At 52.5% G+C, this 25,284-nt stretch overlaps 3 protein-coding genes across 7 annotated transcripts; all 3 read left to right on the forward strand.

Annotated features, from left to right (window-relative positions):
• Positions 1-2,668: 2,668 nt before the first annotated feature.
• On the forward strand, positions 2,669-12,046 carry CLK2 (CDC like kinase 2). Of its 4 annotated transcripts, none has more exons than XM_024748150.1 (13): positions 2,669-2,966; positions 4,567-4,736; positions 5,486-5,714; positions 6,404-6,491; positions 6,845-6,911; positions 7,087-7,203; positions 8,016-8,182; positions 9,411-9,505; positions 10,147-10,276; positions 10,381-10,463; positions 10,621-10,700; positions 10,888-10,978; positions 11,514-12,046. In XM_024748150.1, exons 2-13 carry the CDS (start codon positions 4,567-4,569, stop codon positions 11,697-11,699), a joined length of 1,503 nt encoding a protein of 500 aa, XP_024603918.1. In that variant the 5' UTR covers positions 2,669-2,966; the 3' UTR covers positions 11,700-12,046. The 4 variants fall into 4 exon arrangements, with proteins under 4 accessions (XP_024603918.1, XP_024603919.1, XP_024603920.1 ...); XM_024748151.1 differs by having other exon boundaries at positions 2,695-2,966; positions 6,407-6,491; XM_024748152.1 differs by having other exon boundaries at positions 2,793-2,966; positions 5,489-5,714.
• Positions 12,047-12,513: 467 nt separating this feature from the next.
• SCAMP3 (secretory carrier membrane protein 3) lies at positions 12,514-16,961 on the forward strand. Its single transcript, XM_024748154.1, has 9 exons — positions 12,514-12,786; positions 13,121-13,198; positions 13,854-13,976; positions 14,063-14,183; positions 14,630-14,758; positions 15,204-15,363; positions 15,473-15,574; positions 16,100-16,217; positions 16,496-16,961. The coding sequence occupies exons 1-9, from the start codon at positions 12,721-12,723 to the stop codon at positions 16,640-16,642; spliced, it is 1,044 nt and encodes a 347-aa protein (XP_024603922.1). The 5' UTR covers positions 12,514-12,720; the 3' UTR covers positions 16,643-16,961.
• A 1,133-nt stretch (positions 16,962-18,094) lies between these two features.
• On the forward strand, positions 18,095-23,358 carry ENTREP3 (endosomal transmembrane epsin interactor 3). 2 transcript variants are annotated; one of them, XM_024748250.1, is made up of 12 exons: positions 18,095-18,319; positions 18,516-18,572; positions 18,772-18,882; positions 18,990-19,109; positions 19,276-19,383; positions 19,938-20,110; positions 20,241-20,340; positions 20,676-20,745; positions 21,010-21,555; positions 22,153-22,221; positions 22,332-22,585; positions 22,676-23,358. In XM_024748250.1, the coding sequence occupies exons 1-12, from the start codon at positions 18,095-18,097 to the stop codon at positions 22,847-22,849; spliced, it is 2,007 nt and encodes a 668-aa protein (XP_024604018.1). In that variant the 3' UTR covers positions 22,850-23,358. The 2 variants fall into 2 exon arrangements, with proteins under 2 accessions (XP_024604018.1, XP_024604019.1); XM_024748251.1 differs by lacking the exons at positions 18,516-18,572; positions 18,772-18,882; positions 18,990-19,109.
• Positions 23,359-25,284: the final 1,926 nt, after the last annotated feature.

The following is a 25,284-nucleotide window of genomic DNA, read 5'->3' on the forward strand; positions in this document are numbered from 1 at the left end:
GGCGCGCGGAGAGGAGGGGGTGTGTGCGACAGACTCTCCCGCGGGCGGCGGGCGGGTTGCGATGCGCCCCCTGGCGAAAGCCGAGCGAAGGCTGGGCAGGGCGGGCGGAGGCGGGGCGGACCGAGAGCCATCCCGGGAGGGGGCGGGACCAATGTAACCTGTAACCCGAGGGACCCCCCCCAGGTGGGCGTGGCTTAGCCAATGGGGGCGGTCCTCCAAGTATAGGAAGAGAAGGAGGGGAAACGAAGCCAGTGCCACGGAGAGGGCATGGTCTAGAGTTGAAGGGCTTTTATCCCCTGAGTGCCAGGGAGGCGGAGCCGCCTGCGAGTGGCGGGTAAACCGGATGCTGGTTGTAGCTCGTGAGGCTCGGGAGGGCGAAGAATTGGGAACCAGTGGAAGAGATGGGGAATAGCTTTTAAGATTCTTCTTACCCACTCTCGCTTATGGACTTACTGCGTTTCACTTTTTTTCTCTGAGCACTCTCCTAGGCATACTCCTTTCTTCTGACCTCCTCCATACTGCTCCCCCTCGTATTTCATTTCCGAACTCATCTGCCAGCCCTCACCAAAAGCAATTCTGCCAGTTACTGAGTGGACGCTGAGGATACAAAGATGAACACAAAGTCCTATCCATAAAGCCAGTGCTCCTCTATGCCCGCAGATGAGACAGGTAAATTACAGTGCTATGTGATGTAAAGGGCTATTTTGGGGGTTTTTTTGGCTGTGCTGCGCGGCTTGCGGGATCTTAGGTCCCCGACCAGGGATTGAATTGAAACCTGGGCCTTCGGCAGTGAAAGTGTAGAGTCCTAACCACTGGATCACCAGGGAGTTCCCTGAAAGTTCTTAAATATCTCAAATTCTTCCCCTCATCTCCACTTCTTATTGTCACTGCCTTATTTAAAGCCCTCAGAATTTTTTCACCTAGATTATTTCAGACGCCTCTAAACGGGTCTCTGAACTCTCTCAGGCCAATTATTTTTCCAGTCTGCCAGAGTTACCTTCCTAAATCCAAATGTAGCTATATCACTTGCTTAATGTCCTTCAAACTTACCCATCTTCTATAGGATTACAGTTAAATTCCTTAGAATGACATACAAGGCCCTGCAAAATTTGGACCTAGTTTCAACAACCTTTATTGTGATAGTCCCTCTCTTGAAAGCCAGGAGTCCAATTCTGTTTAAATGTTTTGTTCTGCTTTGTCTCCAGACCTTTGCAAATATATTCTCTGCCTGCTATCCTTCTCCTCCAATTCACTTTCCAACAGTTGGTTCAGATGTCATCTCCTCTAGGAAACCTAATTAGAAACAAATTTATAACTCTACTTTCCCAAGCTAGGGTCTAGTCTACAGCTTTCTTAGTCACCAGGGCACCGCTGTTTATAACAGCTCTTGTCACACAGCTGCCAATATTTGTTTACAGGTCTTTCTCTTCCATTAGACCATCGGTCCCCAACCTTTATGGCACCAGGAACTGGTTTCTTAGAAGACAATTTTTCCACGGATGGGGGGTGGGGTGGGGGATGGTTCAGGTGGTAATGCGAGCGATGGGGGGATGGTTTAGGCAGTAGAGCGACGGGGAGCGATGGGGAGTGGCAGATGAAGCTTTGCTTGCTCCCCTCCTGCCGCTCACCTCCTGTCGTGTGGCCTGGTTTCTAACAGGCCACTGACAGGACAGGTCCATGACCCCGAGGGTTGGGGAGGGGACCCCTGCGTTAGACTGTGAAGCTGTGAAGGACAAAAGCCTTACGCCTGCCACAATGCTGGACACATAGTGAACACTTAGTAAATGCTTGTTGAATGAATAAGGGAAGTGTTCATGGAAGAGCAAGTGAACTACACTGCCCTCTTCACCCCTTAATTATTCTTCCTTTTCTATTTTAGGAAACTTCCTAAACCATTTCTGGCCATCTGATTATCCACCATCCTGACTTCCCTCAGATATTTTACTTGAATATAGTTATCCTCAGGTTATTTTTTTCATTTCCCTTATTATTTCTCAATTCCTTTTGTAGCGTCTCTAACTCTGCCCAGTTTGTCTCAAGGTCCTTCACTTTCCTTTTAATTCAGTAAATTTACACTTCTCATATATCATGTGTAAGTACGTAACATAAAGTTCTCAAAAAATTTCCCTTTCTTTGGCACCTGATTCTCCACCCCTCCATTTCTCAAACCTTTCCTCCAAGGCCATACATACCCCGCTACCCCACCCACCCCGAAACGTGCGTAGCTTTTGCTCAGGAGGAAAGGTGGGAGCCATTCTTTGCTGTGGTTAGGTTGCCGAACTGTTTTAAGAAATGAACTTTCACAGGCTATGCTTGAGAATCACACCTCACCACCAAGTCTCAAAAGGTTTGCGGAGCGGCGACATTCCGTAAACAACAACCCCTTCTTTTCAACCTCCAAACCTAACAAAACAAACCACAGAAGTCTCATGGAATAGGTAAAAGATCGAGGAAGGATACGGAAGGACACGAGGGGCTTGGGAGGGGGGGCGCGGGCCTGGTAATCCCCGACAACTCTCTCCCCGCCCCCACGAACTTCCGCCCTAGCACCTCCTCCGCTCTCACGGGCTGACTGCCGCGAGCTACGCGAGGACGCGCTGGCTTGCGCGGTCCTGGGGGCGGAGCCCAGGGGTAGCTGGGAAGCGACGCAGGGCGTGCGTGCGTGCGTACGTGCTCGCTCGCGGTGGCGGCGGCGGATCGGAGAGGCCAGAGCCGGAGACCGAGCTGGGATCGGGCCCCGGGCGGGGGCGGTGCGAGCGGCGCCAAGCGGATCCTGGGGGCGGGGACGGAGCCGGGGCGGGCGGGACTGGAGCGGAGGCCGGGAACTAGGCGGGAGGTCCCAGGGTCTCGGGTTAGGGGGGTGGAGCCGCACTTCGTCGCCGCGGGGGTGCCGGGACTCCGGCCTCAGTGCCGCCGCCATCACGGACTTCCTGTGGGACAAGCGCACGGGCCTCGCCGCCAGAACGGTGAGCGCGCGGGCTGGCGGGCCGCGGGGCCGCGCGGAAAGATGGCGACCGCAGGGCGGGCGGGAAGAAGATTGGATTGGGGGCAAGGGGTCTGGGCGAAATTAGGAGAGGGGGAGGGCTGAGAACTGGAAAGTGGCAGAGGTGAGGAGTAGGAAGATGAGACGGAAGGTCGACCTGCCCTAGATGTATTCTGGAAGACAGGTGGGGAAGTTGGGAGGGATCAAGTAGGAGAAGGGGTGATGAAGTACGGATAGGAGTGGTTCCAGAGATGAGAAAGAGCAGAATATCAAAGTTGGACCAAAGCCGGAGAGGGGAAAGACACCACCGTGTCACTTGGAGGATATGGAAAGAGTTTTACCCTAGGAGTTATTTCTGAGTGAGAAAGAGAAAAAAAAAGATGCACAAGTTGAGAAAGGTTGCAGGCTGGAGATCCTTGGGGGAATATGGAGAAGGACAGCCAGTGAGGGACTTTGGTGGCAGTATGTATATGGTGAGATGACATTTGTGTGGCTGTGCTAAGCAAGGTTGGATTACCTGGGAGAGTCTTTGTGCTTGCATCTTCTTGGTTTCCTACAAGCCCTGTTAGGCCAGGAATGAATCAAATGCCACCCTCCTCAATTTGAGAAGTAGCTCAGAATGGGAGCCAGATGTTGGAGTCATGCCTTTTCCACACCTAATCCTACCCCACCTAACAAGACTTCTGTCCCTGGGCCTATTTAATTGCTTTCGGCCCTCCTCTTCTCATCTTCCTGGATTGTGACAGTGATGACCCTCTGATTCTTTCCTTGAAGGAAAAAAAGGATTTGTGCACCATGCCATTCCAATTCCAATAACCAGAAGGTGGCCAGCTTTTAGCCAGCTGGTGCTGATATTAATTAAAAACCAGTTATTCTGTACTTAGTAAGCACAAAAGGGGAGGGGCTGGATGGGAAGTTGACTGCAGCTTGGAGCCATATGTATTTAAAACCACTCAAGGGGGATTTGGCCAGTGATGTGAGAAATGATTAAGATAGTTCAAGGGGCCAGACCCAGATCCCTGTAACTTGCTTGTATTTGGTTTATACAACTATATGTAGAAACCTGGGAAACTGGATTCCTGCCTTCAGGACATGGATGGCCTATTTGGGGAGATAAGATACACTTTTAATGATTGTAAAACATTTGTGATAATAGTCTGTAGTAAAGCATTATTTTGTTGAGTTATGAGGAACTTAGCATGGCACAGATCTATCCTAGATACCAGCCAATGATGAACTGTTGCAGTCTTCTTCAGTTACACAGTCTCAACTGTAATGAGCTGTGGCCCAGACCTGAATGTCTTCATGAAGGCATGTTTGAGGAAAATCAGAATAGAACAAAGAGAGGGGGGGGGGAAGATTCCTAAAGTTTTTAGTGAGAGTTAGTAGGTGAATATATATACTCCATTAAGGAGGAATTGTAAGCACAGAGGAAGACTGAGGAAGTTGTGAATGGTTTAAAAAAAAAAGTAGAAATTGAAGAGCAGAAAGCAGCTTAGCATCTCTGGAGCAGCCAGTCCTTGGAGGGGACTTCTGAAAACTCAGAGCTCGCCCCACTATTGCTACTTTTCCTTCCCTTCCAGATGCCTCATCCTCGAAGGTACCACTCTTCAGAGAGAGGCAGCCGGGGGAGTTACCACGAACACTATCGGAGCCGAAAGCATAAGAGACGAAGAAGCCGCTCCTGGTCAAGCAGCAGTGACCGGACACGGCGGCGCCGACGAGAAGACAGCTACCATGTCCGTTCCCGGAGGTGAGCCTTCAGGAAGAGAAACTCACACTTGGCCCACTCACTTATTCGTTTATTCAACAAAGATTTATTGGTTTCAAGCTAAGTAGCTGGTGGAAGGTGATGCTCAAAACGGATAACAGAATAACCCATTTAGACTGTGGTGTTAAGAGTCTTATCGTAGAGGAAGTATATAGTAAGGGGCTGAGGAAGCATCCAGCAGGTTTGGTCGGCAAGATGTGTAGTTCAAGGAAAACGTCCCAGAGAATGTGACATCTAAGCTTGTCTGAAAGACGAGAGAAGTGTCCCAGACAAAGGGAAAGCAAGTGCAAAGGACTAGGGCCTAGAGGTAACTAATGAGCTAATAGACAAGACAAAGTAAGGCCTCCATGGTTTTAATAACTTAGCAGCATGTTCAGTGGGAGGGATGGGTTAGGGATAGTTTGGAGCAAAGCTGGATATCAGTCAGGAATAGCTCAGAAAAGAAATGGCTCTTTATTCCATTACATCACTGGAGGGGAAGAGGAGCTCCTCAGAGGGAGTTGTTCTGCCGGTGTTTTCAGAGGTTTTGGTGATGTGCAGGTGTGGGCATCCTCCTCTGTGCTTAGTTACTTCACTGCCCTGGGCCTTGGTCCTCACAGAGAGACTTGAGTGTGTGAGAGCAACTTTTCTAGCGATACTCCTTGTCCTCGGTGAGGGAGGACCTTGTTACATGGTATGACAAGGAATGTGGCCTGAACAGATGCACTTAATGGGTGTTTGTTGTCCAACAGCAGCTATGATGATCGTTCATCCGACCGGAGGGCGTATGACCGGCGATACTGTGGCAGCTACAGGCGCAATGACTACAGCCGGGATCGGGGAGAAGCCTACTATGACACAGACTACCGGCATTCCTACGAATATCATCGGGAGGACAGCAGTTACCGCAGCCAGCGCAGCAGCCGTAGGAAGCACAGACGGCGGAGGCGGCGCAGCCGGACATTCAGCCGCTCATCTTCGGTGAGTGTCAGCCCAGGCCCTTCCTCTCCCCACTCTTCTTCAGCCCTCTGGGACCCTGGTAAGTGAGAAGTATCCTTGTTCTCATCTGAGCATTTGGGGCATGAACACTAAGGTGGGCACTGAGTCTGTCTACTCTCTTGGAAGCTCTCCGACTCTTGGAGGGCCCTGGAATCTGCTTTGGAGATTGATGGGCACAGAGCATTTGTGAACCCCAGTGCCCTCCCTGGCATGCTGGGCTTATTGTGTTGGGAGCAGCTCCTCCACCCCCCAAGGCCTCCACTTTCTAATGGGGACCTTGCTTGTGAACTGCCTTTCTCCCCCATGGACTCCATGGCCCCGTCAGCAGGTGGGCTTGGGTGGGGGCAAGGGGAGACCTGTGTCCGCCTGGAAGGGCGTCGTGTAGAGCATGGGGTTGTGGGTGACATTGGCAACGACACCACTTCTCTGCTCTGCCCGTGCCTCTCCCCGTTCCCATTTTGGGTTTGGGGACTTGGGATTATGCGCCGCTCTCTCTTCTCACCCCGATCCGCCTTACTGCATCTGACGTGTTCCCTTCCACTGTCCCCCATCATCGTCTGTCCCCCCTGGCTGGGCGCCTGTGACCGGTGACCCCTCCACCACCCACCCCGCCTCCCTCCGGCCCCCGCTCCGACACCTGGCTTGCTCCGACCCCCCCCGCCCCCCGACAGCAGCACAGCAGCCGGAGAGCCAAGAGTGTAGAGGACGACGCTGAGGGCCACCTCATCTACCACGTCGGGGACTGGCTACAAGAGCGATGTACAAGCCAAATCGTAACAATCCTATAGCCTGTAATGGTCCCATAGCCATCCTAACGTCCCAAGCCAACCCAAGTCACAGCCTCTTTTGCCTTTTCTCAGTGGTGTTGTTTATCTGGGTGGTTTGAGTTGCTGTTGAGAATTGACCTCTGCTGTCCACTCCCAGCTCTCATGGCCCCTGGGTTAAAGGTGGTGGGAATCATGCAGGGGTTTTCTTCCCCTGTGACCATCTGTATCTGTTCCCCCTTCCTTCATCTCCTCACCCCAGGTTGCTGTACCCTTTTTTCTTCGAACTCAGCTCATTCCCCACCTTCTCTCCCTCCCTCTCCCCGACCCTGCTCTTTTTCATTTCAGATGAAATTGTAAGCACCTTGGGAGAGGGGACCTTCGGCCGAGTTGTACAATGTGTTGACCATCGCAGGTAACTGTCAGCCCCGCTCTGTACTCCACACCTGGTAGCCATAAAGAGATAGTGAGGGTTATCTGGGGCTTTTTTGCTAATGAACCATAGGTAGGATATCTTAATCCCCAGGCAGCCCTGTTCAGTCTGAGATGTTCTTGAGATTCCAGCAAAACCCTCTCCTGCCACCCTATAGGGGCGGAGCTCGAGTTGCCCTGAAGATCATTAAAAATGTGGAAAAGTACAAGGAAGCAGCTCGACTTGAAATCAACGTGCTGGAGAAAATTAATGAGAAGGACCCTGACAACAAGAAGTAAGTGAGTGAAGGAGTATGTGGGGAGTCTGAGAGGCTCCACCCCTACACAGGAAAACCTTCCCGACCTGGACTAGACAGGCAGGGGAGTTGTAGACCTTCTCATCCATCCATCTTTGGTTCATCATCTTAGAGTAGTAGAACATTAGGGCAGGAAGGGAGGGTCTGTGACATTCTCTAATCCTTTCCCCTTGTTTTCAGGGCAGTTAGATTGCTCTGAAGTTTGGCTCTGACCCAAGATGACCTCAGTAGGGATATGCCCTATAAATGGCCCTGAGACTGAGAATCAACATTTTCATCAAAAAATTAGTTGTGCTTTTAATACCTAGAACTATGCTAATGAAGCCACAGACATTTATGTGTAATTTTTCTGATCACACACATTCCATAATCCAAATGTAGAATAAGAGTATTAAGCAAAGACATAAGTAGGTATAAACATGGGCCCAATGATGGCTGATGGTGAGTGAATTTCAGGAGCGGGAGTTGGGGTCAGAATGCAGAAGTGGCAGTTTGACAATTTACAGTCCACACTGAAGCCTGGCGCTTGGCAGCTCCTCAGCAAGTAGAACTTTTTTTAACTATTTAAAACGTTGCAGGAAAATGGTTTGAAGTTTCACAGGTAGTACTTCTCTCCTTGGGTCTGCCAGAAAGGCCATTGCGTAGCTGAACTGAATTTTCTTGGTGATAATAGCTGGCATGTTTTTATACAAGTATGTGGAATCAACAGCTATGCAGTCCCTCTTTGTTGGAGGGGTGGTGGGCAGATGGGAGCTCATCAGACATCCCCCTTCCCCCATCTCTCTTCCCAGCCTCTGTGTCCAGATGTTTGACTGGTTTGACTACCATGGCCACATGTGTATCTCCTTTGAGCTTCTGGGCCTTAGCACCTTCGATTTCCTCAAAGACAACAACTACCTGCCCTACCCCATCCACCAAGTGCGCCACATGGCCTTCCAGCTGTGCCAGGCCGTCAAGTGTGAGTGGGGCGGGCCGAGGTGGACTCTGGGGCAGCCCCTCCCTCCATTGGACCTCTTCTGTCTCAGTTGTGCACTGCTGAAGCCCCTAAACAGTCAACTCAGTTATCTGCAGTTCTTTTATTCACTATCATGTTGACATCTCTTTCTCTTCTGACTTAACTCCTTCACTGATGTCCTTACCATCACTGATTACTCTTACTCCACATTCAACCTAGCAGGAGCTGGAAGAGAAAGTGTTTGAAGTCAAAGCACCTAATTACCTCTTTTTTCCTTTATTCCCATTCCTTGGGAAAGTTGAAGTCAGGCAGCAAGCACAAAGAGACAAAAAGATTCCTCGAGCTAGAGGTTTACATTTGTCTGAGCTGAGAATGCTCTCTGTTCCCAGCAAACCAGGCAGGAGCAGGGAGTAGTGCACCCAAGGGGCCAGGTAGGGACTAGTACATACTTCCTCCTGAGTCTTCATAACAGTACAGTTTCACAGAGTTGAATTCACAGGAGTCAGATAGACACATGTCAAAGTCAGTGTAAAAATGCAACCCATAGGGACTTCCGTGGCAGTCCAGCGGTTAAGACTCCATTCTTCCACTGCAGGGGGTGCAGGTTTGATCCCTGGTTGGGGAACTAAGATCCCGCATGTCACTTGGTGTGGCAAAAAAAAAAAAAAAAAAAAACAACCCGTAGCAAGCCATCTTTATACATTGGTTGAGAAGTACATGTATATCTGATGTTAATAAGTGTAGGGCTTCTGACATGGATGGACCTAGAAACTGTCATACAAAGTGAAGTAAGTTAGAAGGAGAAAAACAAATATTGTATATTAATGCATATATGTGGAATCTAGAAAATGGTACAGATGAACCAGTTTGCAGGGCAGAAATGGAGACACAGATGTAGAGAACAAACGTATGGACACCAAAGGGGGAAAGTGGCAGGGGTGGTGGTGGTGGGATGAATTGGGAGATTGGGATTGACATATATACACTAATGTGTATAAAACAGATAACTAATAAGAACCTGCTGTATAAGAAATAAATAAAATTCAAAAATTAAATAAGTACAGGGCTTCTTAGACTAGGCATTTCATTTGGATGTAGAGCAGAAAGCAGCTTAGTGCTTCTGGACCTGCCTTCTCACCAGCTTTGAGATAGGTGACCAAGCCTGGGGTCAGCTGGTACCAGTTAGCTCTGGCCACCTGGACCAACCCTGACCTGGCCTTTTCCTCTGCAGTCCTCCATGATAACAAGCTGACACATACGGACCTCAAGCCTGAAAATATTTTGTTTGTGAATTCAGACTACGAACTCACCTACAACCTAGAGAAGGTAAGATGGACAGGGTCCACCCCTTGGCGAGTGGGCACAGGTGGCCATGCCACTTTGCCTTTCTCTTAGCCCTTTCTGTCCTCCCTTTTACTTCTTTCTCCCACATTTTCTGCTCTGGCTCTGACTGAGTAAAACTGCAGTACCAGAATAGATGGAAGGGGAGAGATACAAGACTTAAATTGGAAGAGAATTTGGAAAAAGAACCTCAGTTAACTTCCCAGTAGAGTGAAAATGCTTTCAAGGTTCTTGGTTTGGGCTTCCTTTTCTTTCTGTAAGGAAAGCTCATCTCCACTGACTAACTGGAGATCATGGAGATCTCAGCTAAGGAAGCTATTCCTCACTTTGCTACCTGCTATATATTTTGAGAAATACTGTACACTAGTCACCTGGGTATACTCTTCAGATGCATAGAGACTTGCATGCTATTCCAGTTATTTCTAAATCTTCTTCCTCCCCGACTCCTAAAGTAGTCTGCTGGCTGTGGGGGTGGCTGTAAAGCAGAAGGCATGTGTGAGAGCAGGCAGGAGGTCAGAGTTGTTTTTTTAAGGCTCAGAAGTACTTTAGAGAATAGTGGTGGAAGCTCGGTCTGTTCATTCTCAGTCTCGGTGCAGAGGTTCATGTTCTTCCTGCTTTGCTCCTAGAAGCGAGATGAGCGCAGTGTGAAGAGCACAGCTGTGCGGGTGGTAGACTTTGGCAGTGCCACCTTTGACCATGAACACCATAGTACCATTGTCTCCACCCGCCATTACCGAGCACCGGAGGTCATTCTCGGTAAGGGGGGAAGGACAAGGTTGTCCAAGTATGTGAGGGGGTGTGGTGGTGAGGATAGGGCCCCCTGAGCCTCATAGTACCTTTTCCTTCCCATTCCTACCCAGAGTTGGGCTGGTCTCAGCCTTGTGATGTGTGGAGTATAGGCTGCATCATCTTCGAATACTATGTTGGCTTCACCCTCTTCCAAGTAAGTGGTGGGGTGTTTTATATGACCACTAGGTATTCTACCTAATTTCCTTGTCTGCTGAGGAGCTGCCTGCTCACTCCACATTGCTTATCTTCTTGGCGGCTAGACCTCAGCATCCCCTCTCGGTCCCATGCTTAGTTCTGTCTTTGTTTCCCAGACCCATGACAACAGAGAACATCTAGCCATGATGGAAAGGATCTTGGGTCCTATCCCTTCCCGGATGATCCGAAAGACAAGGTGAACCTCGAGCGGGAGGGACTTAACCCTTTTCCTTTTCTCTCCACAAAATTGGTCTCTATCACATCATTTTCTTTTTTCTTTGACACCTGCCCTCCCCTCAGCTACTCTTGAGATGAGGGAATAAGGGAATCATCCCACAACAAGAGGAACCTCCTGATTCCTCAACTTCCCCCTTCCCCTCTAGGAAGCAGAAATATTTTTATCGGGGTCGCCTGGATTGGGATGAGAACACATCAGCTGGGCGCTACGTTCGAGAAAACTGCAAACCACTTCGGGTGAGCCGGGCTGGGAATAAATTGTGCCCACCACCCAGAGGTCACTTCCTTCTTAAGGTGTTTTGCCCCTGGAATGCATTTCACAAGCCGAGGGTTAGGAAAGAAGGGGAGGAAAACTGAAAGAAGACATCTTTTGTTGATAGAAGAGAGATAAGAGGGAGTGGTTTTATGGAGGGAATGAGGTTAGACAGCCATGTTTTTCTTGAGCCAACCAGAGATGAAAGCAATGTCCTGGATTCTTTAGGTCAGGCAAAAAAGAATAAACTACCTTTGAAGAGGTTACATTTTATTGACGAGCTAAAGAAGATTCATGAAGTTGACAAGGATATACAAGTAGAACTTTCAAAGAGTATGAAGGAATAATTGTGCTAGTGGGAAGGTAGGGTGAGCTGTGACATCAGAAATGGTCACGGTGTGGTCATTCATAATGGTAGCAAGCAGAGCTGTGGTCCTTCAGGATTGAAATCTAGGGCCTTGAAGAACGCAGGGTTTGTAAGGCATCGTGCCTCACCTTTTTCCTGCCCTCCATCACCAGCGGTATCTGACCTCAGAGGCAGAGGAACACCACCAGCTCTTCGATCTGATTGAAAGCATGCTAGAGTATGAACCTGCTAAGCGGCTGACCTTGGGCGAAGCCCTTCAACACCCTTTCTTCGCCCGCCTTCGGGCTGAGCCACCTAACGCCAAGTTGTGGGACTCCAGTCGGGATATCAGTCGGTGACGATCAGGCCCTGGGCCCCTCTGCCACTCTAACAGCAGTGGGTGTCCAGTCCAGGACACTGGTGCTTTTTTATACAAGAGAACAGAGCCGGAGCCCACTTCTTCCTACTGGCTCCCTATGTACCTGTGAATATGTGAAATAGTGTAAATATGAAAGAACTTGGACCTATCGCTTCAACCCCTGCCTTGTACATAATGCTATTCCATCTCACACTCTTCCCACCCTCACTTGCCCCTTCACAGATGAGTTGGATGGGGGCAGAATGAGGTAACCAGATGGCATCTATCCCATGTTTTATAAGGAATTTTGTACAGTCTTTGTGAAATAAAATGACGTGCTTCATCTGACCCCCATCCCTGGAATTTGAGGTTTGGGGGTGCTGGGGTGGAGGGATGAGAAGATTGGCAACGAAGGGAGCCCCATCTTATCCTCTAAAGTTAACTATAGTCAGGTTACCAGTTTACCTGTCCAGTTTGTCTCGGGAGGAGAATGATGGGTGGGTAACAATTCTTGACGGTGAGAAGGGTTATCTGGAATGATATGGTTTGGGAAGGAGGTTCGATTACTGTAGCTCTTAGGCTGGGCCCCAGGATAGAGCCAGAAATCCAGATAAAAAAATTTGCTCAACTGGGTTCCTGGGAGACTACCACCACCGGTCGGAAGACCCCGGTCGTATGTCTCGGAAGACTAGGAGGGACCGGGATTCTGACGCGAGGCCTGCTGGGAGGTGTAGTTCGTTAATTGAGGGAAGTCACGTGGGGAAGGGGCGGTACTTGGCGACCGAGACTGAGTTAGAGGTGTCACGTGGGGCACTTCCTTCTTTGCCTTTGACCGAGACGCAGGCGCAGCCCTCCTGCTGCTGCGGGGATCCTTGTGACCCTTCCGGTGTGTAAAGCCAATCCGTGCACAGAGAAGCGGGGCGGACCTAGAGGAGCGGAGGGAGCTCTGAGAGCCACTGCCGCCGCCACTGCCGCGGCAGGGGCGTGGAGGGCAGGGGGCGGCCCAAGCCGAAGTTGCAAACATGGCTCAAAGCAGAGACGGTGGAAACCCCTTCGCCGAGCCCGGCGAGCTTGACAACCCCTTTCAGGTGACTTGCGCCGGCCTCTTTGGGGCAGCTGGGGTGATTTCTCGAGTCTAGAGGGTCGGGCTAACTTGTATTCCCGTTCGTGACATTTGATCCGAGGAAGGGCCGCCACGTGGGAGTGACGACTACTCCAAACCAGTGAGCATCCTGGGGGGGCGGGCCCTGCCCCTTAAGGAGCTGGTACTAGCAGTGTGGCGTGAAGCATTGGGGGCAAATATGGGGACAACAGCGTGGCCCCCAAGCTGCAGTCCTTGGAGCCACAGCAATTGAGAAGAGGCCCCTGTGAGTTACCCCAGAGGTACCAGGTGCCAGCTGAGCCCCAGATCTTTGCCCACAGGACCCAGCTGTGATCCAGCACCGACCCAGCACGCACCATGCCACGCTTGACGTCTACAACCCTTTTGAAACCCGGGAGGTGAGATTCTGGGAGCACGGGTGGGTGAGGAAGGGTAGGGTATGCTAACAGGCCCACTTTGTTGGGGTATAGGGGACGTTTTTGCACGCAAAGGAAGAAACACCGTGATCTTAGCTCCCTGAGAGAGGCCAGTCTGCCATGGGATGCCTAATCCTTCTAAAGACACTAAGGCCAAGGATCCATCGGTTTGAGCTCTAAATGTCAGTCTTGGGAGGACCTAGAGTCTGGCAGGGCCTGATGAAGACCCTGTCTGGGGAGCCTTTTTTGAAGAAAAAAAGGGATGGGGTCGGTTGGAGTTGTGGAGAAAACACACTATGTTTAGGTATACAGTTAGAAAACAAAGGTTGAAGAAGACTAGACCTGTTTGTCTTACTGCAATAGAAAAAGGTAAGAGTTTTTAAAAGTTTAAGGAGGTTGATACAGTAGATTAGTGCTTTGAGTCCTGGGTAAGGAACTCGATGTGAGGGGTTATGAGGGCTGCTGCAGGTTGTAAAAGAGTTCTCTGATACAAACACAAGAACTAGCTTTCTAACAACTGGGGGAGGGGCTGCCACCTTAGGTAATGAGTTCTAGGTCTAAAGGTATTCAAGTAGACTCTAGATTCCTGTGTTATGAAGGACTAGATGATCCCTAAGGTTTTTTCCAAACTCAACAGCCACCACCAAGCTATGAGCCTCCTGCCCCTGTTCCGATAGCTCCACCCTCAGCTCCCCCTTTGCAGTCTTCAAGAAAGCTCAGCCCCACAGAACCCAAGAACTATGGCTCCTACAGCACCCAGGTAAAGGGGGTGTATGGGTAGGGGTTGAGGAAAGGGGCCAGCCCTGGGGTTCAGGACTCACATTGCCCTCTGCTCATACTGGTCAGGCTTCAGCTGCAGCAGCCACAGCTGAGCTGCTAAAGAAGCAGGAGGAGCTCAACCGGAAGGCAGAGGAGTTGGACCGGAGGGAGCGAGAACTCCAGCATGCTGCCCTCGGGGGCACAGCTAGTAAGTGGATCCTTGATAGGGTTGGGGAGGGCATCTGACAGGTTCGAAGTCTCAAAAAAGGACCTCAGAGCATGGGCACTGGAGCCAGACTGCTGAGTTTGAATTTGGGTGCTATGTCTTATTAAGGGTGAGCTCTTAGGCAAGTTATTTAATCTTGAGTGCCTCAGTTTCCTCACTTGTAAAATGAGAATAATGTTTGTACCTGTTTGACAGGATTGTTATGAGGGTTAGACAAAGTCATCTATACAAAATGCTGGGCACAGTGCTTAGAAGTTGTAAGTCATAATAAACACTCAGTATTAATATAACTTTTGCTACTTGCCCTTGTTTCTTTGAACCCTCAAATTGGAAACAGAAGAGAGGACCCGGAGGTGAAAGGAAGGGGGAGTGATTTGTTGGTCTCTGTCTCACTTGTGAGATCCTCCTGCTCTTTTTGTGCCTTACAGCTCGACAGAACAATTGGCCCCCTCTACCTTCTTTTTGCCCAGTTCAGCCCTGCTTTTTCCAGGATATCTCCATGGAGATCCCCCAAGAATTTCAGAAGACAGTATCCACCATGTACTACCTCTGGATGTGTGAGTAGTGAGAAGCCTTTTTGAAGGAAAAGTACAGGTAGTAACTTGTACATCTTTCTTTTCCTGGAGCCCACTCACCCAGAACTAGACACTTCACCTATCCTCAGCATTTGAGTTTAAGGCTCATTTCTCCAGGAATCTTCCTGGATTACCCCTTTTATAGTATTTAGAACTTATTCTCCAGCCTTCTAGCAAATGTATGTTCTTGCCCTCTCCCCCTTCCCCCTGTCCTTATGCATAAATGTATTCTGAATCCTTTAAATGTCTTTGCCAAGGGGATCACACATGATTGAGATTTGCTAGTTCTGTCTCCCCTGCTGAGGATGCTGTGAAGGCAGAAGCCGCCTTCCTCTCCTTAGTCGGCCACATTTGGTGAGGGCTGTGGGGTGGGCTTCTAGGGAAAGGAGCTTTCACTGACCCATCATTCTGTTCCTCTAACCCTTAGGTAGCACTCTGGCTCTTCTCCTGAATTTTCTTGCCTGCCTGGCCAGCTTCTGTGTGGAGACCAGCAATGGCTCAGGCTTTGGGCTCTCTATCCTCTGGATCCTCCTTTTCACCCCCTGCTCCTTCGTCTGTTGGTACCGCCCCATGTATAAGGCTTTCCGGTAAGAAGGGGGAGTGGGGATGGTGGAAAGGGAGGGGACTTGGATGGGTCCCATTCTGCTTCTCCAACCCTAATTCTTTGCCTACACTTCCCTTTCTTTCTCTTTGCAGGAGTGACAGTTCATTCAATTTCTTCGTTTTCTTCTTCATTTTCTTCGTCCAGGATGTTCTGTTTGTCCTCCAGGCCATTGGCATCCCAGGTTGGGGGTTCAGGTCTGTGAGGCTGCCATCTACCTTCACCCCTTCCTCCCACTCCTGTAGACCAAGTCAGCCTTGGGTACTGGCATAGGAGTTGTTCAGAAAAAGGAAATGTGGTTTTTATCCTTGGGAGGTGCTAATTTAACCAGAGAGACAAGATGTCCTCCATGATAGAGAGCCCAGACACAACTCTCAACAGACATAGATTAAGGGAAAGATGGCTGTGGTCAATCTGAAGAGGCTTCCTGGAGGAGACATGTGTAACCATGATTGGAGAAGAGGAAGAATCCTCAACAGAAAGGTCTGTTTGGAGTGAGGATGTCTGGAAGATCTTGGAGAGCTGGGAGCTGATCGTTCAGAAGCTGGGATTAAACTGTGAAGAGAGTAGGTGTAGTTTGGGATTGCAGTGCGTGGCAAGCTGCCAGACTGACAGGAAACCGGCCCCTGGTGGGAAGACATAACCAGCAGAGAAGCTGGGGGGACAGAGACCCAGCTGTGAGCAGCCCCTCTTCACTTCCACATACCTTCCCCTCCTTACAGTGGCTGGATCTCCGCTCTGGTGGTGCTGAAGGCCAACACAGCTGTGGCTGTGCTCATGCTGCTGGTCGCCCTGTTCTTCACTGGCATCGCTGTGCTGGGAATTGTGATGCTAAAGCGGGTGAGGGGCTGCAGATGCGGCCGGGAGAGTGAGATGGTGTGTCCCTGGGGGCATGGGTGGAACATTCAGGAGCAACTGAGGAGGGCCAGGCTGACGGATGGGTTCTCAGCTAATGGACCTGGGAGGCGGGTGTTGTGGGGTATGTGTGGGTGTGGGTTGGTAGGGAGCCACGAGGGAAAAGCTGGAGCTGCAGGCTGGTGAGTGGTGGTGATGGCGTTAGATTGGAGTGGGGTAACAGCGGCCAGAACGTGCTGTAAAGTCTGTGCCTCTACTTGCAGATCCACTCCTTGTACCGCCGCACAGGTGCCAGCTTTCAGAAAGCCCAGCAAGAATTTGCAGCTGGTGTCTTCTCCAACCCTGCGGTGCGAACCGCAGCTGCCAATGCAGCCGCTGGGGCTGCCGAAAATGCCTTCCGGGCACCGTGACCCCTAACTGGGATGCCCTGGCCCTGCCACTTAGGGGAGGTGACCTAGCCCCCATCCCTGAGGTCTCTGGGACTTGATGAGACGTCACTACTTGATGTCTTCACTATAGTGCCCCCAGTCCCACAGCCATGACTGCTGAACCTGACTTAAGGGTGTGGGGAGCCCAGTGTGACCCAGTCACTGCTTCCCTCCCACTCCCCTTCCCCCAATCAGGCCACACTGCTGCCACCTCTACACACCCCAACCCAGATTCCTTCTGCTGTGCCAAGGCTGTTGCTTCGGTTATTTAAATAAAAAGAAAGTGGAACTGGAACACAAATCACGCCGTTTCTGGAATTTTAATGGGAACTAGGCCTCATGGAAGAGAAAGTGGAGGAGACTAGAATGGAAGCAGAATGTGGACTCCAGAGGGAAGGTCTGACCTGGCCTTAGTGTAAATGGAGAGCTCTCGGGGGTGGGACAGCAGCGCCCGATGGCAGGCGCAGGAAGAGGGAGGGAAGTCCACGGCTGGGCTGGGGTGGAATTGCGGAGCTGCCAGGGAGCCTAGCTCCCTACCTTTCTCCATTAATGACAGGAAAGAAGCTGCAACTTCTCCTGGGAACACAGCAGGCCGAGGGGCCTGAGAGGCTGGGTGGAGCTCAAGTGGGGGCCGAAAGCGTTGTTAGCTCTCGCGGCCAGCTCGCCCTGCAACCCTGCCTCCTGCTCCCTCCCTCCCTCTCCCCTTCTCCTTTTCCCTCCCTCCCTCCTTCCCTCTCCCCCTCCCACAGGGTCTCTGGTGGGGACTACAACTCCCGGGGTGCGCCGCGCTGGCCCTCGCACCATGCCCCTCCTCCCGCACCATCCCATCCCCATCCCCATCCCCCGCCTCCAATCCCGGACCTGCTGCAGTCGAGCTGGGGCAGCGGGGGTGTGGTGGGGAGGGGAGCGGGGCTGGCGACCCAGGAGGCGGCGGCGCCGCCGCAGCCTCTCCCCACCAGGCAGCCTCGGATCCCACTGGACACTGAGGGCACACCGACCGCGCCTCTAGAGTCACGCCGCCTCTCCCCTCTTCTCTAGACTTCTTTCCCATCCTTCTCGCCTTCACCCTTCCCACTCTTCCCTGGGTTCCGGACCGCCGCCCTCTCTTCACTCCCGGACCGGCCCTTCTCGGCGCCTCTCTTCTCTAGGGAGATGCGATGAGCCGGTGCCCCCGCGTCCTCATCGCCGTCCCGGGCACGGTGCCCGTCCAGTGCCCGTGGTGGGGAGGGAGCACTCCGGGGCCCCTCCGTGACGCCCCTCCCTTGACCCCCTCCTCAGCTGGAGTCCCTGGGCCATGCCTCAGGGGACCCAGCCAGGGGGTGGGGTCTAGAGCGAGGCGGGTGGAGAGGAGGAAGGACGGGGCTTCGGGCGCCTCTGAGATGCTCCCAAGCGTCAGCGGGGCCCGAGCGAGGCTCAGGCAACCGGGCGGCAGGCATGATGCCCTCGCCTAGTGATTCCAGCCGCTCGCTGACTAGCCGGCCCAGCACCCGGGGCCTTACCCACCTCCGCCTCCACCGACCCTGGCTGCAGGCTCTGCTCACGCTGGGGCTGGCTCAGGTGCTCCTGGGCATCCTGGTGGTCACCTTCAGCATGGTGGCCTCATCTGTCACCACCACCGAGAGCGTCAAGAGATCCTGCCCGTCTTGGGCTGGATTCTCGGTGAGTTGGGTGCACAGTTGTTGGGTGGGGGAGGCTCCTCGGGCCCCACCCCTCCACACCAGCTGCCAGTCCAAATCCTGGCCTCTCCTCCCTCTCCTGGTCCTCCTCCTCCTTACAGAGCTGGGTGCACTCTGTGGTGAAGGGCTCACTCTGTGCCTCCCCTGTCAGGCTGAGCCTGTGCCCACTCTATCCCCAGCTGGCGTTTTCCGGGGTGGTTGGCATTGTGTCTTGGAAGCGGCCGTTCACTCTAGTGGTAGGTGCCAGGGTCTGATGCCCACGGGGAGGCAGGTGCCTAGCACCTGAGGGGATGCCTATTTATGCCCTCGAAAAGGGAATTGACTCTCCCATTCACACTGTCCAGGCACAAATGTCCTGTGAAGGAGGGTGGCTCCATCTGCGGTAGAGGGTACTCTTGGGGTCCCAGCCCTGAGTCTGTGCCCTGTTTCCCCCAGATTTCCTTCTTCTCCTTGCTTTCGGTGCTCTGTGTCATGCTCAGCATGGCTGGCTCTGTTCTCTCCTGTAAAAACGCTCAGCTGGCCCGAGACTTCCAAGAATGCATCTTGGTGAGATTTGAGGAAAGAGAGCCTGAGAGTGCTGGTTGGGGGAGGTGTGCAGGACAACCTGGGCTTGTCCTGATTCAGGCTGCCTCACCCTTTCCACTCCCACTCAGGACGGAAAGGTCTGTGTGTGCTGCCCTCCTGTTCCTCTACTGCGGCCCTGTCCAGAGTCAGGGCAGGAACTGAAAGTTGCCCCTAACTCCACCTGTGATGAAGCCCGAGGGGCCCTCAAGGTGAGCATGCACCCGCCCCCCCACCTCCGCCATTCCTTCCTCTCCGGCCATCTTCCTGGTTCTCACCCTTCTGCCTCCTCCTGGAGTCCTCACAGGCCCCGAGTATGTGGGATTTACTCCACCCCAGGCTCCTCTCACATCCCTCTCTCTCTCTTGCCTTCCCCAGAACTTGCTCTTTAGCGTCTGTGGGCTCACGGTTTGTGCTGCCATAATCTGTACTCTCTCTGCTATTGTTTGCTGCATCCAAATCTTCTCCCTGGACCTTGTGAACACGGTGAGTGGGGAGCCGGGGTCAAGGCTGAGAAGGTAGGATGCGGGCAGGGTGTGTGTGCTGGCATTGGGCTTGAGGGGTGATGGTTACAGTGCTGGCTTTTAAGCACCAGGGGCTGTGGGTCACCTGTTAGGCATGTCTGTTGCAGGGGTATTTAGGGGGTCCAAAGGAGGGTGAGGAGGGAAATGACAGGGAGTAAGAGAAGTACGTGATGCCAGTCTGGGGGCGTTGAAGAGTGGCACTAAAAGTTGGGCGGAGTCAGGAAGGTCTTAGATGGGGGTGGGGATAATGGGTTGATGTTCTGGTGGGGACAGAGAACAGATAGTGATTCTGGGTGCAGAAAGGTCCATGTAGAGGAGGACTTTCTAGATGGGCAGGGCAAGAGCTGAAGGTCCTCGGCTGGGGCAGGGTTAGAGGAGGAACTGGTTTGGCAAAGGGGCCAGAACTGAGCTTCTTGGAGGGGGTGGGGCCAGAAAATGTAGATGAGAGAGGAGTTTGGGAGCCAAGGAGCTGTATTCCCAGAAACCAAGTTTGCTGACTTGCTTGCTCCCCAGCAGTTGGCCTCTGAGCACTCAGTCTCAGGCCCTCTGGGGCCTCTGGGCTGTACATCCTCGCCCCCAGCCCCTCTCCTACACACCATGCTGGACTTGGAGGAATTTGTACCGCCTGTGCCCCCGCCGCCCTACTATCCCCCAGAGTACACCTGCAGCTCAGAAACAGATGCACAGAGGTGAGGCCAGGTGGAATCTGTGGGGAAACTAAGGAAGGCGACTGGGGCTGAGGCCGGGGATTGGTGGGGAGGGATCTTTTTGGAATAGGAGTTCTTTCCCAGGCTTTGACCCTCTCCCTCATCCTGCCAGCATCACCTACAATGGCTCCATGGACAGCCCGGTGCCCCTGTATCCTACTGATTGCCCCCCTTCTTATGAGGCCGTCATGGGGCTACGAGGAGACAGCCAGGTGAGAGCAGCGTTTGGTGTGGGCTGGGGAGTCAGAAATAGAGCCTGAAAAGCTGGGTGAGCTACTGTCACTGGATAAAGATTATACTAGTTCTCATGATCTTCATAGCACTAGCACATTCGCTGTCATTTTTGATCTGCCTGAGAGCTTGGAGAGGTGGGTGGGGTAAGAACTATGATTTCTATTTTACAGATGTGGAAACTGAGGCCCACATAAGTGACTTGAACAAAGTGACAAAGCTGGACTGGAATCTAGGTCTCCAGAGCTCTGTCCAGCCTGTGGGATGGCCTAATCAGTGTGTAGGGCTCGACCCTTGACCCTTGTGTCTTCTGCAGGCCACTCTGTTTGATCCTCAGCTTCATGATGGCTCCTGTATCTGTGAGCGAGTGGCCTCCATTGTAGATGGTGAGCAGAAAGTGGGGAGGGTGGACAAGGTCTGGGATGCCTGGGATAGCAGAGCTGGGTGTGGGGGGCAGAGGGGGAGAGATGAGACCGAGTTGGTGGTTGAGGGACAGATGAGGGCTGGGGCTTCTTGCAAACCTGGGCTTAGTTGTCTCCTCTGAGATAAAACTGGAGGCAGGATGGCCCGCAAGAGGCTGGGCCTGAGAAAAGAGGAACCGCCTGGGCCCGGCCAGGCTGGTGCTACCCGGCAGCCCCTACCACCCACAGTGTCCATGGACAGCGGGTCTCTGGTGCTGTCAGCCATCGGTGACCTCCCCGGGGGCTCCAGCCCGTCGGAGGACTCGTGCCTGCTGGAGCTGCAGGGCTCCGTGCGCTCCGTTGACTACGTGCTCTTCCGCTCTATTCAGCGCAGCCGCGCCGGCTACTGCCTCAGCCTGGACTGCGGCCTGCGGGGCCCCTTTGAGGACAGCCCCCTGCCCCGGCGGCCCTCGAGAGCTGCCCGCTCCTATTCCTGCTCTGCCCCCGAGGCCCCACCCCCGCTGGGTGCCCCCACAGCTGCCCGAAGCTGCCACCGGCTGGAGGGCTGGCCGCCTTGGGTGGGACCCTGCTTCCCTGAGCTGAGGCGGCGGGTCCCCCGGGGAGGCAGCCGGCCAGCTGCAGCCCCTCCCCCCCGAGCCCCGGCTCGCCGCTTCAGCGATAGCTCAGGTTCCCTCACCCCACCGGGGCACCGGCCTCCTCAGCCGGCTCCTCGACCACCGCTGCTGCTGCCACGGTCCCACAGTGACCCGGGCATCACCACCTCCAGCGACACCGGTGAGCCGCCACAAGGTTCAGGAGAGGGCAGGCACTGGGAGTTAGAGGGCCAGTGATACCCACCAGGATTTGGGACACTGTTGAGGTCCCTGGGGAGGAAGAATGGGTGAATTCACTCCTGCAGTAGACACTTCTTATGTCACCTCCTAGAAATACATCAATAGCTTAGTGGCTAAACGAAGAGGATTTGGTTTTTGGAACGCAGTCTCACAGTTCCCAGCTTGGGCTAGTTACCTACCCTCTCCAAGCCTCAGTTTTTCACCTGTAAAACAGGTATAATAACAGTACCTCACCATAGGTGCTGTGGAGTTACTGAGGCGAGATGCAGGTCAAGTGCTTAGCCCTGGCACAGAAAGTGTTTGTCATTACCATTATGTGCCAGGTACTGGAGAGGCTGCAGCTGGGCACGATAGTGCCTTAGTCCCTGATTTGGTGGATCGTACCATCTAGTTGCTGGTGGACCTGAGCAGAGATGATGCCCCCTTGGTTGGGAATGGGGTGTGGAAGCTGGGCTTGAGTTCTCAGGAGGGCCGTGAGATTGGAGGGCGCATCTACTGAGCACTCCCACTCAGTCCCTGTCTCTCTCTTCCTTCTCAGCTGAATTCAGGGACCTTTATACCAAAGTGCTTGAGGAAGAAGCTGCTTCCATTTCCTCTGCAGATACAGGTGAGGCATATGGTTGGTGCCCAGGGGGCAGTGGGTAGGGGAGTAATGCCTGGCCTTTTCTGCACCTCCCATTCCACCCACTCTCCCTCTCCCTCTCTCTGTGTCTCCAGGGCTCTGCTCTGAAGCCTGCCTCTTCCGTCTAGCCCGTTGCCCTTCCCCCAAGTTGCTACGTGCCCGCTCAGCCGAGAAACGGCACCCTGTGCCCACCTTCCAGAAGGTCCCCCTGCCCTCAGGCCCTGCACCTGCCCACTCCCTGGGGGACCTGAAGGGCAGCTGGCCAGGCCGCGGCTTGGTCACTCGTTTCCTCCAGATGTCTAGGAAGGCCCCAGACCCCAATGGGAATGGAGCCCATGGACATAAGCAGGTAGAATGAGGGGATCCAGGGAAGACACCCGGGAAAGCCTGGTGTTTCAGGTGGGACCACACTGATGCTCTTTCCTGTGGCCCCATCTAGGTGCCCCGGAGCCCATGGGGCCGGCCAGGCCGAGAGAGCCTCCACCTTCGCAGCTGCGGCGACCTCAGCTCCGGCTCCTCCCTGAGACGCCTCCTGTCTGGCCGCAGGCTGGAGCGCGGCACCCGCCCCCACAGCCTCAGCCTCAATGGGGGCAGCCAGGAGACTGGGCTCTGACCTGGGCATCTTCCCACACTGAACAGATCCAGATGAATGCTGGGGCCACAGGCACCAGCTGGTTGGGACCAGCAGCCTCCAGCACCCCCTTACACTGGCTGACACAAAAAGAAACCTGCTGAACACCCCCAGAAGTATCCCTTTCCCTCCTACCTCTAGGGGCTCCTGCTGCTTGCCTCTGCCCGTCCAGCCTGGGGAGACCTTCTGTCCTGCGCTGCATGGGTGTTCAGGCTGTGTGGAGAGATGCCCCTGCTTAGAGAGTTGGAGGAGGAAAATAAAGTCCTGTTCCTCCTGCATGAGAGTAACTCTCTCTGATTCACCATGGGCCCTGTGGCCAGGGCAAAGGCATGTCCCGGTTGTTCAAGCACAAGGGGCTGTATGCCTGTGCAATGGGATGATGAGGCATGAAGGGTCAGAAAAATCTGGGTGGCCTCTCAGCTCTGCCACCTTTAGCTGCATGATCTTGGGCAAGTTATTTAACCTCAATTGCCTGATCCATAAAACATTGTGAGGACGAAAGTTTGTAAAGCTCTTAACACACTAAGTAAGGCTTCAATAAATTTCAATTTTCCCTTCTCTTCTGGTTCATCCTTTGTCACCATTGAAATTTATTCTAGCATCTCTCATAGTTATGAAAACTCGCAAGACACTGATATCTATTTCCAGCTACCACACAATATCTCTGCCCCTTTTCATAGCCAAACGTTTTTTCTCTTCCTTCCTTCCACTCTTGAACATGCATTCTCTCCTCGCCCATTCCCATCAGGCTCCTTCCCCTACCTCTCCCCAGGCACTGCTCTTTTTCTTTTTAATTTTAATTTAATTAATTTATTTTTGGCTGTGTTGGGTCTTCGCTGCTGCACATGGGCTTTCTCTAGTTGCAGCGAGCGGGGGCTACTCTTTGTTGCGGTGCCCAGGCTTCTCATTGCAGTGGCTTCTCTTGTTGCAGAGAACGGGCTCTAGGCACGCGGGCTTCAATAGTTGTGGCGCGCAGGCTCAGTAATTGTGGCGCACGGGCTAAGTTGCTTCGCGGCATGTGGGATCATCCTGGACCAGGGATTGAACCTGTGTCCTCTGCGTTGGCAGGCAGATTCTTATCCACTGCACCACCAGGGAAGCCCCCAGGCACTGCTCTTGACAAATTTTTCAGTAAGCAAAAAAGTTAGACCCACTGGCCAATTCGCTGCCTGCATTTCACTTGAACTCTAAGAAGCATTTAACCCAGATAATCAGCATGTTTCCTCTTGAATTTTTCCCTTTCTTGTCTTTGAAAACATCATACTCTCCTAATTTTTCTCCTACTTTACTGTCTTGGTATCATTTGTCAGAGTTCGCACCTCTGCCCAACTGCTTAACGCTGGCGGGCTCCAGGGCGCTTCCCTTGGCCCTCTTCTTTTTTCTACCTCCAGTCTGTAAGTGGCCCTATCAAGATCCATGGCTTTAAAGGCCATCTATGTGTTCGTGGATAACTCTCTCCTTTACCTCTCCGTGAGCTCCAACCTCCAATTTGACATCTTTGCTTGGATATTTAATGGGCCTCTCAGACTCAAGATGGCCACAATGGAACTCTTGATTCCCACCCCAGCACCTATTCCTCTTCCAACACCCCCATCTCAATAAGTGGCACCATTACTCACCTAGCTGCACCTTCCATAAGCTTGGGAATCACCCTCATTTCTTCTTTCCCCTTATCCAACACATCTGATCCTACCCTGAATTCATCCATGTCTCACCAGCTACCTAGCCCTAGTCATCACCCTCTCTCCCAACCTCCTGATCTATTTCCATTCTTCCTACAATCCATTCTCCACTCAGCAAAGTGACAAGAAATCATGTCATATTAAAGTTCTGCCTAAATGTACTGGCTTTCCACTGTATTTAGAATAATCTCCAAACTCCTTATGAAACTATGGTCAGGTACAACCTGGTCCACTCTGCTTCAGCCAAACTGCGTTGCACAAGGGCCTTTGCACGAGCTAGCTCTTCACCAACACGAAACTCGATGTCCCATATGTTGCTTTCACCTAATTCGGGTCTTAGTTCCATTCTCACGTTTTTGTTGAGCACTCCCCATTCTATCATAATATATCTGTTGCTTTCACCTAATTCGGGTCTTAGTTCCATTCTCACGTTTTTGTTGAGCACTCCCCATTCTATCATACCTTCTTGTTTTGAACACCTGTCACTATCCGAAATTACCTTGTTTTTGTTTTCTGTGTCGTCCCACAGAATGCAAGCTCCTGAGAGCAGGGTCTTGCTCATTGCACTGGATCTAACACTTAGTAGGTCCTCAACAAACTCATTAAGTTATTAAAAGGCAGAGTGGGGCCTTGTAAACAGCTTGGAGACCCTATGACTTTGGGGATAGTCGTGGGGCCCTACAGGAGAGGAAGCGGGTAGGGAGAGGCACTGCCCATAGATGGCGTCTGGCTGCA

Source organism: Neophocaena asiaeorientalis, unplaced genomic scaffold, assembly GCF_003031525.2.
Source record: "Neophocaena asiaeorientalis asiaeorientalis breed wild unplaced genomic scaffold, Neophocaena_asiaeorientalis_V1.1 scaffold76, whole genome shotgun sequence".
NCBI classification, from domain to species: domain Eukaryota; kingdom Metazoa; phylum Chordata; class Mammalia; order Artiodactyla; family Phocoenidae; genus Neophocaena; species Neophocaena asiaeorientalis.